A 23,199-nucleotide genomic window follows, 5' to 3' on the forward strand; every position below is an offset into this window, starting at 1 on the left:
GTGCTGACAGGTCGTCACCTTGTGCCGTGACGGTGCCGACAGCTACCGACGACGCTCTGAAGGAGCGATACAGCTGCATCATGTACAGAGGGTATCTGCTGCGATGATTCAGTGAGAGGTTTCTGAAAGCTAAACTGTCCTCGAGGCCTGTGTGATATCTGTGTTCCTGTGCAGAGAAAACAACCCCAGAAGAAGAGAGGAGGATCGTGCAGAGAACAACCAGGACGTCCATTTCAACTAAAAGTCACGACATGCACTCTAATGAGAGAGAGGCTGAGATCTCCTTCCTTCCTCCAGCTGGTCTCGGGCTGAAATGATGCTATGTGCAGACGGAGCTCCAGCCAGGCCCCTTTATAGTGGACAGCTGCCCTTTGATGACCCCTGACCACTCCAGGCATCTGAACAGCCCCTCTGATCATCAGAGCACATCAGAGGGACAGAAAAAAGAAAACATTTAGCCAAGGTCATTGTCCTGTCAAAGTGCCTGGCCTTTCATATTCATTCAGGAGCTCTTAGACATGCAAAAATCCATTAACAAATGTTACTTTAAATGCTGTACAGCCATTAGCACCCGTCTGTTTACTGACAGCGGCAGAGGTAATGTGCAATTTCGCACATTCAGAAAATTTAAGAAAATCTGTGATAATGAAGGGACAAAATGGCAAAAAAGGAATTTAAAAAACAGATTTTATTTGACATACAATAAATACAATGCTGCGCTTACTTGCATGCTCAAGGCTGTCAGTCAGGAATGTCTAAAACAGTGAGATACACAAAAACTGTGTGGTGTTCAGTAAACTGTGTTTCCAGATGGTCACAGTGACAGCGCAGATATAGTTTATGAATTACGCAGGCAATAAAATCACTTAACTGGTCTACGTTTGAAGTGCTTGAATAAGTGAATTACCGTGTTAGAGAGACTTCAAGTGGAATAAATAGCACAAGATGCGACTTCAAAACAATCTCAAAACAAATATGTAAAAAAAAAGAGTCTCTTTAGAAGCAACAAAAAAAAGACAAAACTGTGTTTGGTGTAGTATGGTCCTGTGAAGACTGCAGCTTATCAAAACCTTTTCGATTACCTTCCTTCACTCATGGCTCATGTGCAGTTTTATGTCAGCTAACACACTTGACTGACTGAGGTTTGACTGGTTTCATCTGTTTCCCACTGCTGACGGCGGCTGATGGCGGTTGTCTTCTCATAAAGATTTGAAGAAGTTCTTCACCTGTGTATGAAAAGGTACTTCAGGATCAGAAACACAACAAACATCAGGTCAGAAAATGGAAACGTGTCTGACTGTGAGGAGGAGAGAAAAGCTCTCAAACATTAGGACGGGGCCCTCGTGTGGCCGCCCCGGGCGCAGCAGCTATTATATCAAAATGCGATAAATAAACATACCTTTGTTATAAACTGCTCCTGCACCTCCGGGTCACTCTGAAACTCTACGCTAGCATCCAGCTGCAACACAGGTGTCTGTTTCAGCTTCTCAAAATGGATTCTGCAAAGAGAGAGCGGAGCTGTGTTACACTCAACAGCCTCAAGTCACCAGACCACACACTGCTGACTGTCATCTGTTCACAGCCGGGAAACAAACAGCTGCGAGGAAAGGCATTCAAACGGTGACTGTCAGACAGGAATCTGAGCAGAGCATCCTGTGATACACCGGCTGGACCATCGCCGCCGTGAATCATTTCACTTTTTGAATATGAGCGGTTCACACCAGATACTGGTTGGATAATTTACAGCTAAATGTCAATTAAAAATGTAATTCCATCAGGATGCACATCAGGCCTGCACTGACAGCAGCTCAGGGTGGGAATTTTCCTTTTTAAAATCCACCAGCTACCTTCATATTTTACCAGTATTTGGCTGGTGGCTGTGCTAACTTCCCACCCTGCAGCAGACACCTGATTAATAAAGGAAGGCAAGTTTATTCATATGGCACCATTCAGACAGAAGGAAATTCAAGTGCTTTACAGGGGCACAGGAATACATTATGAAAAAGACATTAAGAAGACATTAAAATTGCTTTTAAAAGATAAAAAAACAAAAACAAACACAAGCTAAATATTCAAGGCAATATTATTTTTCAGATTCTCTTTGTATATAATGTACATATATAAAATAAATTTTTATTTTGAATCCCTTTTTATTGTCTATTTGTCCTTTTTGCACATGTCCTTTTATTTTTGGTATTATTGCTGTCTGTAACATCTTAATTTCCCCAGCATGGGATCAATAGTCATATCTTATCTTCAGGAAGCTTATTCCACTGATGCACGTGTACGTAAATCAGAGATGTATTAACACCTGAGACCATTTAGTGCGTCATCGACAAGGAAAAGGATTTTTAATAAGGGCCTCAAAGATGTTCGATCAGCGAGAGGAGTGTGATTTTTTGTCACTGATCACGAGAAACACTCAGAATCAACCACACAGACACTCACTCAGTGCTCTTCTCAACAAGCCACCTCTCATGTTGAACATGAAGTTTATCCAGATAGTCCAGTTGCACTCCCTCCTCCTCCGCTCGTCTCCGATTCTCCAGACGCTCCATACATTTCTGAGAGACAACAAAGTACAATGACGTTTGTCTGAAACACAGTAAATGTCACTGATGTTTTGTTATAGTAAAAAAATATTAGCAACTCTCACAAGCTAAAATCATGTGCTGCAAACACGCTTTGTCTTTGAGATATTGTTAGACTAATTCTAACTCTTGGTAAAATCTCTGATGTTCTTACCTCTGGTGGGGCTCTGAGGTAGATGATGCCCTCCAGCTCCACCTGGTGTCCAAACTGCTCCACCAGGAAGGAGTGCCAGTCCTGGTAGACCACCCACTCTGTAGAGTTTATACAACCCAGCTCGAACATGTTCAGGGCAAAGATGTATCTGACACGAAAGGAAGTTAAGTTTAATTTCACACAGATAAAATAAAGGAGTTAAACAGTATATAAAGTGCATTCATCATTCTCATCCTGATTCTATCCTGAGCATAACTCTGTTTATCAACAACGACAATAATACAATGATTATATGTGGATTTATGGGTGGTGTCCACAGTCTACAGCTCTCTATGTCACACTGGTTCAACATGGGATGGCAGTGGGTCCTCCACATAAAGATGCCCAAACTGACATGATTTCATTTTCCCTTTCCTGGCCTGTCCTGACTCACTCACCTGTCACTGTAGACTGAGCGCTCATACACCTGGACAGGCGTCCCCTCTGAGCTGAGCAGCTGAGCCGGAGGAGGCTGCAGCTGCGTCCTCAGCCGGCTCATGCAGGAATATGTCTGAAATGTGTACGACCAGCGTTGAGGGTCCTGGTACATCATCTGCAGCAGGTTGCTGACTGTGGTCTGGGGGGACCCGTCTGTCCCCTGTCAGAGACACAGAAATGGTCAGTTTGGCTTCCTTTGATTGCTGCTGGATGAAGATATAGAGATCAGGAGATGTGCCCTACCTTAGAGGTCCCTGTCTCGATGTTCTGCCACTTGCTGATAGGCTCTGCCACCACCTCCCAGTCTGGACAAGCTGACTGAAGGAGTCTTGCAAAGGTTGACTTTCCAACAGCTAAAGAGGAGAAAACATCACATATTTCCAAAAATTCATAACTTGAGTTAGTTCTGAAATACTGTGAATACACTTACCAATGTTGCCCTCGATGGAAACTCTCTTAACTCGAGCAGTCCCATCCTCGGCTGAATTTGAAAGACACCTTGAACTAGAAACACTGAGCTTTCCTGAGTCATTAGCCATCTTGCTGAGGTAAGTTGTGTGTGGTGGGTTTCTGTTTCCAGCTCGCGGGACGCTGTTATGTCTCTTCCACCGTGTAGGAGGCGCACTGAACCCAAATCTCATCACCTGTATCCAACATGCTTGTTGTCTTAATGTAGAAACACGGTCGAACAGAACACATCGATACAGAGCAGACATTACTGCAGGTGTAAGAAATACTACACAAGGCTTATACCGGCTATCTGCATGTCACGTGGTGCTCGCTAACGTGTTTACATGACCGCTGAGTTAACCTCATGGTAGCTAGCTCATCTCCATGATGCAACATGAACTTACGTTGTGACAAATCGATTTACAGCTAAATAGACAACCATTACAATATTTATAAATAACCGATAGATAGGTTGAGCTGTTTCTGTAGTGTTCACGCTTTTGCGCCGCGCATATTTGCTGCTGGTAAGTAAAACTACTACGATACGTTCAGTAGAAATTGTGCTAAATGCTACAAACATTAGCAGTAAAAATCACTTCCGGTACATTCTGTACTTTCGCAATAAAAATCTTTAAATAAACTGAATCCCGCTCGTTTGAACAAAAAAATGTACGGCAAGTACAAACTCACACTCGCTGGTTTTCTTACATTTAGTATACAGATATAATGACTGTGTTTTGTGTAAATACAGCTCAGTTTGCGGCGGTGACACTACATAAGAGTTTGGTCATGAACCGGAAGTGCTTTGCTCTCAAATGTCCCCACATGGGTGAGATCTGTGCTCTTAAAATGCATGATTTCTGTTTATGCAAAAAAAAAAAAAAAAAACAGTGGACGTGGGCTTGAGGTTTTTTTAAATGAATTAAATAATACATTTAAGATAAATTAGCTAAACATTTGTACCTCAATTTGTAATATTGTAACTCTATATGTTACTTAAGATGAGTGGCTTTCAGTTTTTTTTTTTGTTGTTTGTGACTATGATGATGATAAAGTCCTTGTAAACATATCTGCTTGTCATTACCAGACTTTCTTGTCATGGTCTCTTAACTAAACTTAGCAAATTCGACCTCAAATGTACTTCTTTTTCATTATGTATTGCCTTTTTGCATAGTATGTACTTGTAATGTCCTTATTATAGGAAGTAAAGCAGTAAAAAGACATAGCACCGGATATAACCCATAATTTGTTATTTTCATTTTCACATGATTATCTCTTCATTTATTCAGTAACTCTGGATAATACCTGTTAATCTTATCACTGATTATGTGAATCATGACTTTTTCTTGTGAGAGAGAGAGAGAGAGAGAGAGAGTGAGTAAAGTGCTGTAGGTGTTTCCACTGGTACTCATTGGTCTTACGTTGTTGTATGTTTGACAATGTCAATTAGCATTCATAATCCATAATAAAGGTGTTTTACACATATGCAATAAAAATCTAAATTACACTCAAATGTCATAGTTTTTATGAATCATCTTACTTAAAGAGATCTAATATTATCTAATCATTAAATCAGCTGTCACTTGCATATAATTCATATTTAGTTTGTAACAAAAACACAAAAATACAGAAACTCTTAATTTTAAAAAGCCATCAGAACTTTTTTTATTTGTTTAAAAAAGCACAATCATGCCTTGTAATCCATTTAAACAAACATTTCACACTCATTTAACAATCCATCATAAAAAAGCTTCACAATTTACATGCCAAAGTAAGAATATTCACAGCAAAGTCTGTTCAATTAGTTCTAAATTACACTTCAGTTCTGTGAAACCACCAAAACCATTAATTCAGAGATGATGGCATCAGACAATTTAAGTATAATCACCGGTTGAAACAAAAAAGGATGGGAAAAAGTCCCGCTTGAACTGTTGGTGTGCATCAGCAGGAACTGCCTCTCAGTAGCTCGTGTTTTTGATGGTGATCTTTTGAGCCGCCTCAATCTTGTAATCACTGACACCTGAGGTAGCAAACCCGCATTTGTTTTTTAACCAAAGTGAAATTAAAGCAGATCAATAAAATAAAAAGAATGCTTTATGTTATAATGTGTGTGTGTGTGTGTGTGTGTGTGTGTGTGTGTGTGTGTGTCCTCACCCTGAGTGAGTGCAGTGCCATCAGAGGAGAGGTGCCAGTATCTGCGGTCACTCTGTCTGGCCTGCTCGCCGTTCACCATACTTAAGAAAGGTCCCCACAGGCTGGACTCCTTGTCAAACCTACCAGTATCAAACAGTGTAGGCACTCACGCGGGACTTTAAAAAAAGCATAAAAAGCTGAAACGCACAGTTACATGATGTGAACTCACGTGAAGCCAACGCTTTCCCCCTTGAGAAGTTCCAGGGCCTCCAACAGAGAGCTGCCCTTTGGCACGTCCACAGAGTAAACAACAGCTGCCCCGCTGGACATCACCACTTCCACCGTCACCGTCACTTTGGTCTCACTCGGTAAAACCGTGACAGGATCTACAGGCTCCAGCACCAGAGTGTCTGCAGGAAGGCACAATACAGACACAACCTGGTATCATCCGAAGCGAGCGTGGGGGCAGAAATGTCGCTGCACATACCGTCCTCATTGAGGCACGCCTTGCTTTTAACTGTCAGGTAGGATTTCTGGTGGAGGGCTGGCAGGACCTGAGATATGGCCATGGGGTTGTGGTATGTGTTGCTTCTGGCGCCTGTCCTGATGGCCTCCAGCGAGGCAGCACACTCTGCAACTGGGCTGCCCATTGCGATTAAGGCCTTGCACACAACAAACGAGCAGATTTAAGCTGAAGCTTTGATTTGTAGCATAAGGTTTCAGACACAGAGAGCTGAACAAAAAATACGGCAAAAGATCCTTACTTGAACTGCAAGGCCTGTGCTGAACTCATTGCCAATGTGACCGTCAGTCCTCTGAGAGGCCAAGAGCTTCTGCTTGATCTTAGCAAGGGCCGTGTCAAGCTCAGCAGCATTGTGCACATGAGAACCAGTGTTCTTCACACACTGCAGTGCCATTCCAGCCATGGCGTAGGTGTCTAGGGAGAGAAAATAGGATTAAAACATGCATATTAAAGACAGCAGGAAAGTCGAACAAAGGAAGAACTGAGAGGGGTTACTAGAGTCTCAAATATAAACACTGTGGTGGTTTTAACAGAATTTCCCCATCCTGAACCTTCATTCTGGCAAATTTTGGTGAGATGACCCACTAGTAAAATAAATCTACCTTTAAGCAATTGACCTGTCAGCACTGGTTTGATCTAGTTTGTGGTCGTACATCTTTGTCCACAGTACAGAGCTCAGTCGTGTTACAACACTGATTGCAAAAAAGTTGGGACTCTGTGTAAGACAAATAAAAACAGATGCAATCATTTGCAAACAAACTGTCGAGTGTCAACAGTCATACAATCATGATCCAACTCGTGTTTTGGATATAGTTAATTATGCCAAATTAACTGGAAAGTACACTACATACACCTATTTACAATTGCGATACGATGCATCCCTGCCTGCATATCTCCTGCACATCATTTCTTTAATCACATCATTAGTTTAGGCAGGTTTCACTCACCGACACTCTCAGAGTCCCCATGTGTCAAATGCTCATGTTCTACTGCCTTGATGAGCTTGTTGCTGACATGGTTGTTGACCCTGATGCCGCTCACGCAAAGGGCGAGTATGCCCAGGGAGTACTGGTAATAGTTGGTCAAAGGGCGGTGGCTGACTGCGCAAAAGAAGAGAAGAAATAAAAGAGGCCCAATTATTTTAAGGCATGACTTCACAGTTATGTTGAATAAATTAAAATAAAATTGTTATTCCAGTTTGAATGGAATTAGCCTGTCGCTGCTCTAATGACTAATTCCATCGAAACTGAAATAAAACCGGTCGCTGTAGTATTATAAGACAAAGTATGACAGTTTCTTGGATTTGCTTTCTGAAGAAATATCTGCACTGACTTATCTCTGTGCTCATTTTGTAGCACAATGTAAAACAGGATGGTGAACACTTTTTATGACAACCGTTGGCCTCCAAAAGGTCAAAGGAAAACTCACTCGCGATATGTTCTTTTTCTTGTTCCATCTGGTTCTTCAGGTGCGTCAGCAGCGTCTCGCTCGTCTCACTGACGGTGAAGGTGACTGTGTTGAGGTCGTGGCAGGAGGACTTCAAAGCCATAGTGTAAAGCGCCATGATGCCAACCACAGGCTGGCTGTTAGAGAGAGAGCTGAGAAAGACGTGAGACAGGTGAGAACATCAAGGAAAAAGATAAATCAGTGGAAATCCAGATTGAAAATAGAATGACATTTGTTGTTTCAGCGCAACAAGCAACACTGAAGAATGAGAGCAACCTTCAAAATTGCAATACCTTTGAATGTCATTGTGCAAACTACTTTTCAGTCTGTTCAGGTGTTCGCTCTCCTTGGCCAGGTTGTGGTGAGTGGAAAGCCGTAGTGCCAAGTGGACGCTGGGATTGGGGAGGCCTTCCTGAGTCTCCAGAGAGCGAAGGAGATTCTTATTGAGGGACAGGAGCAGCTCACTGTTGGCTCCTTCAGTATCTGGATTAAAAGAAGAGAAACGTATTTCAGTAACCCTCCCTTACTGACATCAACATGAACTTTCGAAGCATTGCAAAACCACAACTGCAGCATCAGCACTCGCAAAAGGAGGAAATAAAGACTGTGGAAACAATAACTGAAAGAAGTTTCAAGTTCCAAATATCCTCAAGTCTCTGCTTCATATTTTACCTTCATCACTGAGGACAGACATTCACCATAATTAGATAATTGCACAACTTTTGTCAACAAGCAAAGCAACATGAAGGCCATTCAAATTCATGACATAGGTTATTACAAAATCAGTGAATGTCCAGACCAGTGAGTCAGTGTATCTGTAAACTGGGTTTTCCCAGAGTTCAAACAGATTTTGTTTTGGTAGTCAGGGTTTTTAAGTGTTTACTGGATTTATATTAAAAAATACTTACCACATGGTTTGCCACAGGCAAAAGCCAGCAGACCTGTGATAACAACTAAAGACAGCATTCCGGACAATCTGTTGGATGACACACAAACAGTGGAAACAAATCAATATATTGGCTTTAACACGTTAAAGTAACGCCGCAGATGTAGTGTAAAATGAGGAGACCAAAAAGCATTTCTTAGTCAGAAAGTTGTCACGTATGTAAAAAAAAACGCAAATTCAGAGATGTTAAACAATGAATCTGAAAATAGCTGCAATCTAGTTATAGATACAAACAGTCTGCTCGGCCATGCTAGGTAAATATTATAAGATCGTTATTCTCATATTGTCACAGCACGTCATTAACCTGTAAGCTTCTTAAGTTTTGCGGTAAACAGCGGTGTCTGACCTGCTCAGAGGGACTCCGGGGTGAAGAATCAGAGCTGAGTGAGGACACAGGAAGAGACAACAGCTTCTAGTGTTTCACTGTCACATGACCCGTCATCCGAGACAGCGAGACGGTCCCTTTAAACACCCGCTGTGGGCCAGACCGCAAACAGCACGTTGGAGAGGATTACTTTTTAATCGCATGTACTCTTTGGTAAAACGAACAAAACAAGAGGCAGGTGTCTATTTCACTGTAAAACAATCATCTTCCGTTCGCTACGTATGACGGATTTTAGTGTTCACAGACATTTTTAGAAGATATAACAGGTTCAACGTATCAACACACAGTTCAACTGACGCTAGTTTAGTTTGCTTCTGTAAACAAGACTTTGTGGTAACTCGTTTGTCATTAAGAACTACAAATCCCACAATTCACCTGACGTAACATACGTGCTTTCTAGAATCTTGACGACTCTTCTGGCGCGACTCACATCACAACAGCAAGCCAACGTTAACCCAGCCTACTTTTCCAGCAGTTCACACCACAGGGGTCGTCATTTTGGGGTTATTTCTGCTTGCAGGTGGCATCGTAATTTTACCTTAGTAAGACTTGAACTTGCAGTGGCTGTCGCTGTGCGCTAACGGGAATATTCAAACGGAATACAATGCAAACTGACGGAGACTAGCCATCAAAACATAAGCACAAACAGCAAGGGGCAGGGCAGCCGCACAGGTCGGTCTGTAACGATATATGTTTCTGCTTAACTTGTGCAGAGTTAGTCAGCGCAGATATGAAGCTGTCATTCTGTCATTTTACAGTAACTTAATAGCATATTTTATCTGAAATGTCATATAACAGGTGACACGCAACAATAGCATCGTAGCTAACGTTAGCTAAATAACCAGCTAGCTGCCCTCGTGCAGGCATATTTATAACTTGTGCGTCATGTAGGTTACAGAATATACCGTTATCAGCCTGTCTGAGGGGTATCAATACTGATCTTCCAGGTCAGGTCCGTTTGTATTAATCTACCGGTGCGTCTCCAAATCATTTCACCGGCTGGACCACCGTGCATCACTCTGCTCTCACATACACAGGAGTGGAGTTTGTGCCGGCCATGTATTCATTTTCAGGCCCCACAAGCCTTCCCGAATTTGACCTCGCACCTCCGAGTACGTCTGGCCACCAACAGAGAGCGACCCTCTCCAACAAGTATGTAGCTGATGATTTGTGGTTGTAAAGTCCCTTCATGCATTTGTCAGAAACACACTGGCAGTACGTGAAGTATCTTTGTAATCTTAACCTGATATGTTGAATCTTGTGTTTTGACACATCTGTTCCACAGCAGCTGGGAGACACGATGCCTGAGGAAGCACAGGAGGAGAATTGATGATGAGTAAGTGAGAGATGCACACATACAAAGCAGTCTGACAGCACGTGGAGTAGTCACATATGAACGTTTCCCTTCGTGTTTTCTCAGGGGATGCAGTGCCAAAAGGAGGAGGTTAATGCTGGAGGCAGAAGTGGACATTTCAGAGAACTCATACGCTAGCACCCATCAGGACTGGCTGACAGCAAACAGCTGCCCCCCTCTGTCTGTACAGCAGGCTGGCCCTGCACCTCCACAGCCCTGCCCAGCGCCTCAGCCCTTGACTTTGCCGCAGTCCTCCTCCACTCTGTCCCGACCAGAGACCGAGAGCTCCAGCATGGAGATAGAAGCAGCTCAGAGGAAGCTTCAGGAGATCGAAGACAGGTATGCATGATGTGCCAAAAGCTGCAAAAACTGCAGGTGTGAAAAGGAAAAATACAGTGTTACTTTCCCCATGGGTGATTATTGTCACTTATTGTCTTGCTATTGTTTTGTAACAAAACGATTATATTAAGATATTGTGGGTCATGTTGTGGGGTTGTTTGGCTGCTCGGTGGTGGTAATAGCTTTTTTTTGGGGAGGTGGTGCTCACAACAACACATCCTGTAACCTCTATTCCTTTAAGTATATGCTGCAAAATTGATGTACCATAGAATAACGCTCGAGGATGACGATGAGGACGAAGATCTTGATGTGGAACCAGCCCCCAGACGGCCGGTGCTGGTGATCTCTGACAGCTTGAAGGAGGGTCTACAGCGCGGCATCAGTGACATCCTCCCGCACACAGTAGCCCAGTCTGTGTATGTTATTCTCATATTGGAACGTTTGATTTTGAATGAAGTGATTCGTAACATGACTCGTGGTACGCTGCTTGTTTCCTCCGTGAAAAGCTCTCGACCCTTTTTTGTTTATCTCATACTTTCAGGAGCCATTCCTGCATGGAATTGGTTTTGTGGCGGCCACCGGATGATCCCTTCTGCCGGAAGCGAAAGGTCTCACTACAGAAACAGCGGAAACAACAGACAGTATCTCGGCAGCCCCCGACTCCATGTCCATCTCCCACCCCTCACAGTCCCTCCAGCCCCCCTGCAGACACACACTCTTCTCTGTACAACTTCCCTGTGGCCCACAGCTCCGGAGAGGAGGACATGGAAATGTAATCACGCTTGATGACTTGAGAAGTCACGCCAAAGTGAAAGGTGGGACAATCTGTCATACAAAAGACTATAAATGACTCAGAACCACTTGAAGCTGGTCTAGTTTGGAAAGGCATGGTGGCTTTACATGAATATTGTGCTGTTTTGGACAATTTGTGCAACACATCTTTTGCTTTACAGTCGCTCAGTTTCGGTTTTTTGACTGTTAAATCACTATAAATGTAAGATGTAATGATAACATTGAACGAATTATTCAGTTCTGTCAGTTCAAACCTCCAAGGGAACTGTCGCAATCTGAAGCCTCTGAGAAGTTCTGTAGACAGCCTTACTGTTTTATATAACTTACAGAATTAACCTTTGCTGTTAGAATTAAGATCGTTTGTACATAATTTTGCCAAAGCCTGGCCAGAGACACACTGGTGTACTGTAAATATGATTTTGTTCTATGTTAAACAGTGTGCAGCACATTAATTTAGTATTGCTTTTATGTTCAGCTTCTGGGCATTGTTGATACAAAAAAAAGGTCCTGTTGTTCACATTTGCTCACAGCATGGCTTCCTGCTTGCAGTTGTACTTGTTGTGGTAGAGAGATTATCTTCCGTAGTGCTTAGCAAGTACGCCATCTGTGGGCTTTGAGGAATTTTGTAAAGAAGTAACGGAAATGCACCTTTTTATGATTTGATTGTATTTTCATATGTGCATTACAAGAATTGCGATCAGCCATCGAGTGTTATTACTTTTTATTTGTTTTTAAATAAACTCTTGTTCATGTAGAGATTCTGCGTGGCATCGGCAGTTTTCATTGGATCACGATTTACTGTGTCCAATTTAAGGCCAGTTAGAGCCACGTCATTGTCTTTATTCAGGATGATTTCATTCATCAGTAAAGTTCAAGTCAGACTCAGTCCTGATCTAAGACTGACGCTGATGATTACATTAACTTAAATAGGGAAATAGTTGTTAAATAAATTGGCATTAATTGGTCTGATGGACCAAAACCAGCATCAGTCCCAGTAGAGTTTTCTTTATATTAATATAACAAATTCACAAAGCCGATAAAAGATGCTTAAAGACTTTTTTTTAATGTGTAATTTCACATTGTGTAACATTTTTTACATTATACAAGGGAGTCCCACTGTACTGTCAGCTTCATGAGTTTCTTTTCATAGCTCACATGATCTCCAGTAAAACATCAGCTCATCAGTTACTCACAGGTCACTGTAACCTTAAGCCATAAAATCTGACGGCCGTCACGCAGAGGAATGTGAACTTCACGACCAAATCTTCGGTTGTGTCATTTGTCATTGTGACCTGCTTGTTAAGTTGCTATCTTATGCACATGTAACAGTAAATGATTCATTTCTGTGGCCACATAAACAGCTTGAACTGCTTGACACTCAGCAAATATTATGCTACCGGCGTGTGTAACACACCCACAGACTGAGGCTTCATGTACTTGAGACTGTCCTGATGGATGAGTGGCTCTGAATCCCAGCACTGTCTTGACCTTGACTCATCTATAAAGGAGACACCAGCACTTGCGTTCATTACTACATTCTTATATTATGAGGACAAGCGCAGAAATAACATTCAAATGTTAATGACACTGCCATATTTACAGTAGTATTTTCATTGAGAAAGTACTTATATGTTTATATTTTAACTGAAAGAGGATTTAAAATCAGATCCATAAACCACGTTGAAGTGTACCCGTTTATCACCACTGTAAATGCGGCTCGTGGTTACACTGAATGAGGGACAAGTCAATAAATCAACAGTAACCTGCTGTAAAAGCATGTACTCACTGTTGTAAGATAGGATCCTGACAAATCTGAAGGGCTTGTACTTAAAGGCGACAGGCTCCAGGGGTAGGCCTGGTTTTCCACACGGAGCTGCTTGACTTTGTTCTGGAGGTAACGCAGAAGCTTCAGCGAAGCCACATCTGAGGGGCTGTGAGAGGCAGCAACAAGGAGGGGGGGGGAGCAAACTGAATTCTGAGCATCCTGATGGAGGAAAAACAAAAAGAAATATTAAATATCTTACATTTTGTATCTGTAAGAGCTTTGTTCGAGCCCACACTGGAACAGTGAAACGCTTACCTTTGCACTCAGCGTCATCTCTCCTTCAGGCCTCTCTGACTTCCTCTGCCTCTCCTCTCGAATCTTTGATGTTTTTCTGGAAAACAAACAAACCTGCATTTGAAAGAATGTCACTTGTGAATAATTAACGTAACTACATGGTTAATGAGTTAATGTTACATCTATGATATGAAACGCATGTCGCAGTGAGTTGAGGTGAGATCGTGCTCTTATAAGGACAGACAGCTGGTTAGTTTGTCATCTAGTGTCCACAGAGACAGAAACCAGTTACCTGCCCCTTAACAACTTTGTCTTGCACCTGTGGGACAGCACAAATCACAGCAAAATGTAAACACAGAAAAGCAGAATATTGTTATTCGATGGATCACAAACTTTGGAGTCTGGGCCATTTTTAGGAAAGGACAAACAGCATGAAAGATGGCGGATCAAAACGTCTGTTCGTGTGCTACCTTTCCAGTTCAGCGGTCAGCTCCTCCTCAAACTTGCATGCCAGGCGCGCTGCCGTCTGCTCCTTCCACTGACCCATGCTCCTCTGAACCTGCCTGAGCTCCAGGTCTTTGGCCTTCAGCTGTTTGCGAAGAGATGCTGCCGCTCCTCCTCCCTCAGCTCCTCCACCACACATATGAGCCCAGTTCAGGCTGCTTAACTCCTCAATGTGCTCCTGCAGAAATGGGGCAGAAGAGCACTGTGAGTGATGACTTCTCTGTGTCTGTGCACTGACATGAGCTACACAAAGTGTGCAAGTTCATACCTGAATGAGCCGCTCCTTTAGAGAATCCAAGGCTTGGTCTCTCTCCATCCTCAGCTGTTGCCTCTGGATGCTCAGCTCTCGCTCCTGAAACGATTTCAACTTGTATTCATGTGTACATGTAATGCACCAACAACACCAGACACTATATGTATGTATGTATGTATGTATGTATGTATGTATGTACAGTCTAAACTGTACCTTGACTTTGCTCAGCTGCTCAGTGGTTTGTGTCTGTGAATCGAGCTTCTGGTGTAGATCATTAATCACGTGCTTCAACTGCTCTCTTAGTGTTCTCAGGTTTGTAAGAGCCTCAGCTACTGTAGAACTGCACAACGTGAAGGCGTCAGTATTAGAAGCTCCTCATCAAACACATCTCGTTGTCTTTAAAGTATTTACTTCTTTCTAAAGCAGATATGTGTGGAGGCCTGAGCAGGAAGCGATACCTGGGAGGTAGCTGCACAGCTCTTTGTTTGGCTCCGCTCTGCTCCACTAAGAGGTGTAGGTGCTGGCACTCTGCTCCCAGCTCCTGGGCCCAGTGCCCGAGCTGCTGCTCCAGCTCAGCTGTGATTTGGCTGCAGCTGCTCTCCTTTTCCTCTAGCATCACCCGAAGTGCGTCAGCCTCTTTCTCTGCGAGCTGAACTGTCTGCTCGAGTCGCAGCGCTGCCCTCTGACTCTCCTGTGACCACACACCACACCATGTCAGCTTTTCCACAACACCACGTCTCTAAATGTGCCTGCAAATGATTGCTTTCTGTGGTTTTCTTGCACCTGTGCCATCTGTCTCTGCAGCTTCTGCAGCTCAGCCTGGTGCTCCTCTTTCAGTGATTTACAAATGACGGCCAGCAAAGACTCCTGCTCTCTCTGCTGTGCACGGCTTTCACTCTCCAACTCCTGCTTTCTCTTACAGATCAAAAGAAAAACATGCAAGGAGAGAATGAACATTGACTCTGATTTATGAAGACGGTAATGTCACACGCTGTGGTTGTGAGTCACCTTACTGTTTTCAGCTCCACCACTTCCTTCTGAAGAGCCACTGCTTTACTCTTCTCTCTCTGCATCTCACTCCTCATGCTTTCCAGGCTCTTTCTGTTCTGCTCTTCCAGTATCCCACAGTGCACCTGCACGGCTTCCACTTTTTTTACCTCCCACTTCCTCCTCTCCTCCTCTATTGCGTTGTGCACCTGAATGGGAGCATATCGTGCACATCATGCAGCCGCGTTAAAAAGATTGGATATTTTAGGTACAGGATTGCCAGAGTACCTTTTCCAAGGCCTCTGCGTGCAGCTCCTCTTCACGGTTCTTTGCCTCCTGCTTCTGCTGCTCCAGACAATCCCTCAACTTCTTTGCCTCTTCATCTTTTAGCTGCCAGAATATGAGAGGATCACATCTTGAAAAGTAAACCTTTGGAGTATTTTTACTTCCTGTGTATATGCTGTATGGTACAGTAATCATGAAAATAAGAAAAGTTAGGTTTTGACCCAGCAGAGGCACCGAAACTTAACATACAATACATGCATTCAGTTCACCAAATAGTTTACATTTAGATAGTGTAACTGTGGATTTCACATATTCAGGGAAACACAGACCCAGATGGAACTTTTCAAGGACTCAGAGTGTCATGTGAGACACGGAGCTTGCTCTTTCAAAGCGTTTGCTTTCTCCTGTTTAGCCTACTTATTAACCTGACGACACAACAGCCAGAAGGACCGCTACTTCTTTAAACTGTGATGATGTCATTTGAAGAGTCAATATTTTAGTTTTACAGACTCGTTCTTTACCTTTTGGATCTGCTGCTCATGAGCCAAAGTCAAATCTTTCTTTTGCTGCTTCAGTGCTGCCTCCTGCATTGAAAAAAGAAGAATCCTCAGTGTTACATTAGAAAAAACTTGACTTGTACACTTCACCTCAGAAAGCCTCAGTTTGCCTGAGCACTTACCATTAATCTATGGGTTTGCTCCTGTGCCTCTTTCAGTGCACTGCAGCGCTGGGTTTTCAGGTGTTGTAGCTCCCCCTTCAGTCCATCTCTTTCTGCTCGTAAGGTCCCGCGTTGCTCTTGTATATCGAGTAGCTGCAGCTCCCTCTGGGCCAACATCTTCTCCAGGGTACCCACTCTGGTCTTACATTCTCCCAGTTCACCTTGCAGCTCACCTACTTGAAACTCTGCTGCCTGAAAAGAGATCCAGCAAAAAGGCAGACAGGTAGACAAAAGGTGTTGACAGAGTGCCATTTGTTCAGCAGATATATATACATATATTTTAATTAAGACATTGGAGTATGATGTCATTAGGTGTCACCTCAGTCTCGTCCTTTTTCTGCCTCCATTTCTCCTCCAGACAAGCACACCTGCTCCTCAGTGAGCTCTCTGCCTCTGTGACCCTCTGGAGCTCCTCACGAGTCTCCTCCAACTTCTGTGCCAAGATCACACATGAACATCATCAACCCATTATTATCCTAAAATTGGACTTTTATTATTTCCTCATCTGGGAAAAAAATTCACTCTGACATCAAAATAATGTTGTAGTTATATTTTTGGTTGTCTGTTGATATTATTTAGATTCTGTTCTTACAGTGGAAGTGTAATTACTTTGAACTAGTTTAATCTTGTTATGGTTTCTAACTGTCATCATACTTGTAGATATAAATAACACAGTACTTCTTGCATGCACTCGAGCTTCTCTCTTGCACGTCGCTGTTCAGCAAACAGTTCTGTTTTGGCACTGTCCAGCTGTCTGTCCATCTCCTCCCTCTCCAGCACTGACATGATGACACCGGGCTGTTTGTGGAACAGTGGAGCGACAAAAAAGTGTAGTGTTAAGAAAAAAAATTGAAACATGTAAAACAGACACATTGCTTGACTCAGGTTTCTTTACCGTCTCCATGAAGACCCCATCTTTCAGAGTCTGTTGACATTGAATCAGAGTTGAGAGTTCTTCCTCTGTGCCTCTTACCTCAACGATACAGTCTCTCTGCCTCTGCAGCTGGAAACTACAACACAGTCATTGCAGTATTATTATTTGTCAGAACATAATTATGTTGATACACATAGTTTTGTATAAAACAGTTAGTAAAAGTTTGGTTTTGTACCTCAAAGAGTCCTTCCCTGTCCTGCTGTCTCTCAGAACGAACTCCAGAGTCCTCTTCTCCTTCTCCATCTTTGCTCTCTCTACACTCAGTGTCTCTAATTCCTGCAAGGCATGCTGGGACATACACCATAAACTGTGGGCATTAGTGAGACCTCTGTTCTGATACACTACTGCACATCAGACAGTACACTTTACCTTTCTTCTCTGTTGAAGTTCAGAGAGAGAAACCTCAACAACTTTTAACTGAGTCTTCTTCAGCTGTAGTGTCTCCTCCTCTTTCTCACATTTCTGAAGAACACACACACACCAGCTGTATGATGTCTCAAGCACGTGTATGAAGGAGAATTCCAACAGCTGACGTAAGAATATTCCTCAAATTATACTGAATATGACACTAAAACACTGGGAGACTCATTCTCACTTGTTGAAGTGCAGAGAGCCGTGCTTTCGTCTTGGCCCAATCAGACTGCATCTTCTCTGATGTCCTCTCCGGCCTGCATCTCCTGCTGCAGTCATTCATTTCCTCATCTGTGTCTTTGTCGTCACCCAAAGAGCACACAAGTCTGTGATACACAAACATGCACAGAGTATATATGTCAGAAATGCGTGCAAAATAAAGAATTTAAAAATTGTACAGAACACTAATGAGACTATAACTCTTTATATGTTCTTCCTCTTGGTTTACCTGTAAGTTTCTCTCTTATTACGTTGTGCTTTACGGACAGAAGGACTTCTGTTTTGTACATTTCCATAAGAAGAACTCTGGCCTTTGTAAACAAAGAAAGGAAAACTCTGTGACCTTTAAAGATGAAATTGTTCTTTTATTGCTGTGAACTCAAAGGAATGCACAGTCACATCTTGTGCTTTACCTGATCGAGGTTCACTTTCTTCCTGTGTGGTTGTGTCGTAGTCACTCTGGTTGGTGCAGTGGTCGTCCATGTCGGTGACAGACTGAATGAGAGAGCGCCATCCTGGGGGAGTCACACAAATAATCTTGTGTTCATCTTACTATTATTTTCTGTATTTGAGGAGCCTGTTTCCAAGCATTTCTTGATTTTCACTCTCACCTGGTCGCCTGTGAATATGCTGCCTGACCTGCTCTGTGCAAACTGAGTCAAGGTCACTGTCAATGGACACGGTGTCAAAACTCCACACAGGCACTCCTATGAAAGAAACAAGCAGCCTACAATCACTGTTTGCAGTGAGCGAATGTCCTGGAGGATTAGCTAGGCTCTGCATGCAGACACAGTGTAATCTGTGAGCGGTACCTGCCAAGCGCCTGCCCTTAGGACGACTGTTGTTCTGCTGCGGGGTTTCATGTTCTGTCACATCCTCTGTTCTGTGAGTGACTGAAAGAAGACAGAGACAAAACGAAGGAGTGAAGGAATAAAAGTCTAGAGGCAGACTCGTGTGCTGTAGAGGCTGCTATACAAAAATGCTGTTACAAAGATATATACAGGCATGAATGTACTCTGAAACTTTGATTCTAATCAGGTGTGTTAAGTTGACATTTTGGCTTAAGGATACTGCAAAAGCTCATGTCCAAAATGGAGGTTTTATCCACTGATCTAAAGGTAATGAATGGGCTCAGTAAATTTCAAGGGCACTACCCTCTGGGCACTATAAATATCCATAGTAAAGTACATGGAAATAGAGTTGTTAGATTTCAAGACTCTGTTAAGGACTGAAGTGGTGATTAAGAGCACATTTTGACTTGACTTTGGCTCCAGAAGAAAGCTCACAGTCTTTAAACGCACTGCATGTAATTTCTGCTGTGAGGGTCTCTAAATTAGATCACTGAAAACAAAGATGTCGCTTGATGAAAAAGTAGCATGGGATCACAGGTTTTGCTGTCATTGCCAGTGAAAATCCATCTGATGTGACTCAGGCAGAAATGTTCACAGACGAGGTGATGTATTAAAGTTTTATTCAAGTTATGTTTAGTCACGTTCGCCAGCTTCCTTCCTTCCTCTGAAATGTCATCTGCTTGTGTCGCCACTGACAGGCGAACAAATTAAAAGCAGGAAATAAAATTACAGGTTTCTCTGAGCATGAACATTGTTGGAAACATTTGGGATAATGGAAGTGCACAACTCAACAGAATATAGCATAGGTCTAGTACTTTTTACACCATTTAATGCAGAAATGTTGCAGATTGTGCGTTTAAATAATATGACTAATCCTCAGAGGAGCATGAATATCCATTCCTACTTAAATGACACCTTGTAATGTAGTTGTGGAGATAACTTGACAGACGGGCAGACAGATGTATGACTTTGCATGTTTAACAGCTCTTTGTCTCTCAAGAGTTTGTAAAGAGAATACTCACTGCAGCCATCATCAGCAAGCCTCTGTGTTGTGTTGTATCTCTCTCCGGCTCCTGCTTTCTCGCTAACATGTGATGTTTTCACTCCATAACTGTCAGAAAGACATTTGTCCAGTTCCTGTCTTTGACATAGCTTGTCTAATTGGGAACAGTGAGCAGTCTCTGTGTCTTTACTGCCTTTCCCTGTCGTTGCTGTTCCTCTACCGTTGACATTAAGAACAACTTGTCCCTTATGGTGGCTCTGGCAAGTAACACAGTCAGATATGTCTGTCCTCTCAGCCTCTTCTTTGTCTAGTTGCTGCATATTACTCTCTGGCAATACCAATTCGACCATCTCATCTCTGAAGCGTCTGACAAAGTCCTCAGTGCAGATGCTGTCTGAAGGAGGATGGGCTTCTCCTGCCATCGGTCCCTCGTTACAGGTGTCTCCAAGCAGCCTCTTGAGCCTCCAGATGACCTGCTCCCTCTGAGACTCTATTTCCTCTTTCTGTTTTGTCTTTCTGTCTAACTTATGTTTAGTTTCCTCATGAGTGACAGGATCTTCCTGGCAGCCTGTGCTTCTCTCTGGGGAAATAGCAGAGGAGAGCTGGGTTGTTTTTGTGTGAAGGAAAAGCTTGGTCCTGTTGCGCTGTTATGCTAAGGAATGCAACACTTTCATACAAACAAATGTTAACCAATTAAGACACCTGACTTAAGCAGGTTACTGGAGCATGTGCACATCCTAATGATTTCACTTTTTGCTTTCGTTTGTGCAAACTCAAGCACACATTTACTGATAACAGCCTATAAATAGACAACCTCGAGAGAAGGATCTGGTTCAGAAATTACAGTTTTCCTTGTAACGAAACTGAAACGTAGATATTACCTGATGTTTGCTCCATTGTCAGAGTGTGTATCAAGTCAAGACAAGACATGGGAGTATCATTTGTTTGAGTTGTACTTCCAAGGCCTGTGTCTTTACTTAGAGATTGACTCCACATAAGGGGAGCTGGAAACAATTAAAAACACAGATTAATCACCTGGAAAAAAAAAAAAAACTCACCAAATTTGGCATGAGGTGTGCATGATAAATTACCTGCATTGGTGCAATCAAGCTCTCCGGAAATTGCCTGACGTTTCTGGGGCTGGACCTGCATACATTTATCACACTTACTGCTTAAAAAATGCACTCCTAATTACATGTATGCACAGACGCGTGTGCAAATAGACGGCTGTAGTGGAACAAGTATTCAGATATTTGACATAAGTAAAAGTAGAGATACTACAGTGTAAAAAATACAATACAATACAACAGTATTAGCATCAAAACATACTTGAATTACCAAAAGTAAAAGTGTTCATTACGTATGCAGAATGGCCCATTTGAAAATCATACATACTATTTATATTTTGCATTTTGCAATAATTTAAATCTGTAAAGTAATTTGAGTTATCAAATAACAATAGTGGAGTAAAAACTATGATACTTGCCTCTAAAACAGTGAAGTACAAGTAGAAAGTGGCATAAAATGACACAGACTGACAGAATGAAAGTCACAGACCTGCAGCTGACCAAGCTGAGCATCGATAGCATCTAGGAGAAGGTCACAGTGGTCCAGTCTGAGAGGCGAAGGGTCGAGTCCAAACACACTGCTGCTGTCATTGAGATCTGTGATTGCAGACAAAAGGGTCATTAAGAGAGGGTGCAAACTCCCAAAACAGTGAGATATACATGATATGCAGCTGATAAAACCTCAGACCAGTGTAAAGCAGCTCATCTGTGTCCTCTGTTTCCCTCTTTGCTCCGTCTTGGCCTCTGTCAGCCATGTCCTATTGCTGAAGACAAATATGCAGACATGCAGCAGGACCACACAGACAACACATCCCCAGTATCTGCCAGTGGTTCAGGCTGACTGGGCAGTCGTAAGGAGTGGGGGGTTTATGTTGCTCAGTAGTCCAGGAAACCAGGACAATTTAGCTTGTTAGCAAGCCAAACTGAGCTCTTTTCACCAAGAGGACTATAAATCCCCGTGCCTTCCTGTCTCTCCCACTCCTCAAAGTGAGCATTAAGTCCAGGAGCTGTACAAACCAGACCACTTTAACACTGCAGTGCAGGACTTCGCCTTTGTAGCTAGCCTTGACTGACATAAGCTAAAGTCTCTAGTATTAAAGGCTAGTTTTCTTAGCCCACACAACTCAGAAAAAATCGCATTACTATGCCTTTACATTTAACCTAAAATTGAGAGGATTTTAAATTGTAAAAGTACACAGATTGAAGTTATATATAAGACAATTAGCATGACCGAAAACACACAGCTTATCTGAATCACAGAAGCTACTTTCAGTCTGAGACTCCCTGATGATTTACATGTAGCCAGATTACATGAAAACAAACAAATATCACATTTGAAGTCTTAATTCATTCCTCCACCGCTGTACTGCCTCAGACATCCACAACTTACCCACTGTACCCACTTTAAAGGCTCAAACGCGGAGGCTTTAAATCGATGCTGCACTTGACTCCTCAGCGCTGAAATACACGCTGATTGACAGGAGCTTCAGTTGGTCGCCGTGGAGACGGTCAAACAGCTCGCGACCCGCACTGAGGGGAACGCAGTGTCGCGCGCACTGCGGCAATATTAGCGCCATGGGAAGCACAGAAGAGTGAGCAGGGCCTGATCTGATTTCAGAAAAACTGCCACTAAATATTCGTGTGTTTTTTTTTTCACGTATTTATGCAAAAAGTTTAAGTTTTCTCAAATTAAAATTAAACATATTGAGTCTAAAATGAATCGGCTGGTTAGATACTCATCATGATCAAGATTTAATTAATTTTAACTCACCATACAAGGTCCGAGTCCCCATTTCTCTGAAAAGTACATGACCTCAGTGTCTACAGTGGCTCTTACACTAGGACCTTCAGTGTGTGGGGCCCAATCTATCTATTCATTTATTTCTCATGAGATTATATAAGTAAAAATAAAGGAGCTGCTAGAATTTGTATCAATGTACTTTTTTGGGGGGGTTGGGGGGGCGGGGGGGGATTATGACCCCATGCAGAGGTGCAGACGTCAAGCTTTTTGATGCATGTGTGTACTGTTTACACCTGTTTAAGTATGTCCTGCGTCTGAGTCACCTCATTAAAAATTGCCTGGACACACTTCTGAACTTCTCAGGATTTAACGATGCAACAGCCTCAGGAACGAAGCTCAGACTGAACACCTGTAACAGCCTCTATCTATAACATTTCATGCAGGGCTTTTGTAATTTCCTGTATTTATTATTTTGTCCACCTAATAAAACACTGTATGATTTTTACCACCATAAGTAGTAACGGTACAGTACTTCTGCTGCACTTTTACTCCTCTTCATTATCACAATAACTGTTCA

At 42.7% G+C, this 23,199-nt stretch overlaps 5 protein-coding genes across 11 annotated transcripts in view; 1 reads left to right on the plus strand and 4 right to left on the minus strand.

The window, feature by feature from the left end:
* spaw (southpaw) overlaps positions 1 to 1,169 on the minus strand; it is a 2,854-nt gene extending 1,685 nt beyond the window's left edge. Inside the window, exons 1-2 of the mRNA XM_076731787.1 lie at positions 1,083 to 1,169; positions 1 to 411 (exon numbers count right to left, since the gene is read on the minus strand). The exon at positions 1 to 411 is cut by the window's left edge and continues 36 nt beyond it. Coding sequence (XP_076587902.1) covers positions 1 to 232 — 232 coding nt within the window. The 5' untranslated portion in view covers positions 233 to 411; positions 1,083 to 1,169. The remainder of the gene's footprint in view (positions 412 to 1,082) is intronic.
* On the minus strand, positions 441 to 4,487 carry dguok (deoxyguanosine kinase). The gene is made up of 7 exons (XM_076731788.1): positions 3,653 to 4,487; positions 3,466 to 3,575; positions 3,183 to 3,382; positions 2,746 to 2,893; positions 2,449 to 2,564; positions 1,400 to 1,499; positions 441 to 1,226 (listed from the first exon to the last, which is right to left on the minus strand). The coding sequence occupies exons 1-7, from the start codon at positions 3,936 to 3,938 to the stop codon at positions 1,200 to 1,202; spliced, it is 987 nt and encodes a 328-aa protein (XP_076587903.1). The 5' UTR covers positions 3,939 to 4,487; the 3' UTR covers positions 441 to 1,199.
* An 821-nt stretch (positions 4,488 to 5,308) lies between these two features.
* On the minus strand, positions 5,309 to 9,150 carry tcn2 (transcobalamin II). The gene is made up of 10 exons (XM_076731819.1): positions 9,067 to 9,150; positions 8,683 to 8,750; positions 8,068 to 8,257; positions 7,757 to 7,926; positions 7,276 to 7,428; positions 6,570 to 6,742; positions 6,293 to 6,467; positions 6,035 to 6,215; positions 5,827 to 5,945; positions 5,309 to 5,692 (listed from the first exon to the last, which is right to left on the minus strand). The coding sequence occupies exons 2-10, from the start codon at positions 8,738 to 8,740 to the stop codon at positions 5,631 to 5,633; spliced, it is 1,281 nt and encodes a 426-aa protein (XP_076587934.1). The 5' UTR covers positions 8,741 to 8,750; positions 9,067 to 9,150; the 3' UTR covers positions 5,309 to 5,630.
* Positions 9,151 to 9,505: 355 nt separating this feature from the next.
* Positions 9,506 to 12,346, plus strand: ccdc117 (coiled-coil domain containing 117). 4 transcript variants are annotated; one of them, XM_076731822.1, is made up of 6 exons: positions 9,506 to 9,777; positions 10,143 to 10,257; positions 10,391 to 10,441; positions 10,526 to 10,798; positions 11,068 to 11,214; positions 11,340 to 12,346. In XM_076731822.1, the coding sequence occupies exons 2-6, from the start codon at positions 10,163 to 10,165 to the stop codon at positions 11,572 to 11,574; spliced, it is 801 nt and encodes a 266-aa protein (XP_076587937.1). In that variant the 5' UTR covers positions 9,506 to 9,777; positions 10,143 to 10,162; the 3' UTR covers positions 11,575 to 12,346. The 4 variants fall into 4 exon arrangements, with proteins under 4 accessions (XP_076587937.1, XP_076587936.1, XP_076587935.1 ...); XM_076731821.1 differs by having other exon boundaries at positions 9,534 to 9,777; positions 10,053 to 10,257; XM_076731820.1 differs by having other exon boundaries at positions 9,534 to 10,257.
* Positions 12,347 to 12,629: 283 nt separating this feature from the next.
* Positions 12,630 to 22,346, minus strand: LOC143321450 (uncharacterized). Of its 4 annotated transcripts, none has more exons than XM_076731807.1 (29): positions 22,272 to 22,346; positions 21,570 to 21,645; positions 21,372 to 21,478; positions 20,906 to 20,960; positions 20,696 to 20,818; positions 19,834 to 20,394; positions 18,773 to 18,853; positions 18,572 to 18,667; positions 18,374 to 18,475; positions 18,190 to 18,271; positions 17,926 to 18,067; positions 17,700 to 17,792; positions 17,506 to 17,618; positions 17,292 to 17,406; positions 17,075 to 17,194; positions 16,716 to 16,829; positions 16,358 to 16,588; positions 16,200 to 16,262; positions 15,682 to 15,783; positions 15,420 to 15,602; positions 15,190 to 15,321; positions 14,865 to 15,097; positions 14,620 to 14,746; positions 14,422 to 14,505; positions 14,120 to 14,331; positions 13,942 to 13,968; positions 13,671 to 13,746; positions 13,377 to 13,574; positions 12,630 to 13,088 (listed from the first exon to the last, which is right to left on the minus strand). In XM_076731807.1, exons 2-29 carry the CDS (start codon positions 21,634 to 21,636, stop codon positions 13,020 to 13,022), a joined length of 3,708 nt encoding a protein of 1,235 aa, XP_076587922.1. In that variant the 5' UTR covers positions 21,637 to 21,645; positions 22,272 to 22,346; the 3' UTR covers positions 12,630 to 13,019. The 4 variants fall into 4 exon arrangements, with proteins under 4 accessions (XP_076587922.1, XP_076587923.1, XP_076587925.1 ...); XM_076731810.1 differs by having other exon boundaries at positions 12,874 to 13,088; positions 17,370 to 17,406; positions 22,272 to 22,327; XM_076731808.1 differs by lacking the exon at positions 22,272 to 22,346 and having other exon boundaries at positions 21,570 to 21,738.
* Positions 22,347 to 23,199: the final 853 nt, after the last annotated feature.

Source organism: Chaetodon auriga, chromosome 5, assembly GCF_051107435.1.
Source record: "Chaetodon auriga isolate fChaAug3 chromosome 5, fChaAug3.hap1, whole genome shotgun sequence".
Lineage (NCBI taxonomy): Eukaryota > Metazoa > Chordata > Actinopteri > Chaetodontiformes > Chaetodontidae > Chaetodon > Chaetodon auriga.

What these genes read in the sequence shown, in the direction of transcription:
- dguok (XM_076731788.1), bottom strand. Translation starts at nt 3,938, where the DNA reads ATGTCTGCTCTGTATCGATGTGTTCTGTTCGACCGTGTTTCTACATTA. An exon ending in TTCCATCGAGGGCAACATTG is followed by an intron (nt 3,576 to 3,652) that starts GTAAGTGTATTC and finishes TCTCCTCTTTAG; the next exon opens with CTGTTGGAAAGTCAACCTTT. An exon ending in CTTGTTGAGAAGAGCACTGA is followed by an intron (nt 1,500 to 2,448) that starts GTGAGTGTCTGT and finishes CTCTCTTTGCAG; the next exon opens with AATCCATTTTGAGAAGCTGA.
- tcn2 (XM_076731819.1), bottom strand. Translation starts at nt 8,740, where the DNA reads ATGCTGTCTTTAGTTGTTATCACAGGTCTGCTGGCTTTTGCCTGTGGC. An exon ending in GGGGAAAGCGTTGGCTTCAC is followed by an intron (nt 5,946 to 6,034) that starts GTGAGTTCACAT and finishes TGATACTGGTAG; the next exon opens with GTTTGACAAGGAGTCCAGCC. An exon ending in TGGCACTGCACTCACTCAGG is followed by an intron (nt 5,693 to 5,826) that starts GTGAGGACACAC and finishes TTGCTACCTCAG; the next exon opens with GTGTCAGTGATTACAAGATT.
- ccdc117 (XM_076731822.1), top strand. Translation starts at nt 10,163, where the DNA reads ATGTATTCATTTTCAGGCCCCACAAGCCTTCCCGAATTTGACCTCGCA. An exon ending in AGGAGGAGAATTGATGATGA is followed by an intron (nt 10,442 to 10,525) that starts GTAAGTGAGAGA and finishes GTGTTTTCTCAG; the next exon opens with GGGATGCAGTGCCAAAAGGA. An exon ending in CTTCAGGAGATCGAAGACAG is followed by an intron (nt 10,799 to 11,067) that starts GTATGCATGATG and finishes GATGTACCATAG; the next exon opens with AATAACGCTCGAGGATGACG.
- LOC143321450 (XM_076731807.1), bottom strand. Translation starts at nt 21,636, where the DNA reads ATGGCTGACAGAGGCCAAGACGGAGCAAAGAGGGAAACAGAGGACACA. An exon ending in AAGTGGTGGAGCTGAAAACA is followed by an intron (nt 15,322 to 15,419) that starts GTAAGGTGACTC and finishes TTGATCTGTAAG; the next exon opens with AGAAAGCAGGAGTTGGAGAG. An exon ending in TAAAGGAGCGGCTCATTCAG is followed by an intron (nt 14,332 to 14,421) that starts GTATGAACTTGC and finishes CCATTTCTGCAG; the next exon opens with GAGCACATTGAGGAGTTAAG.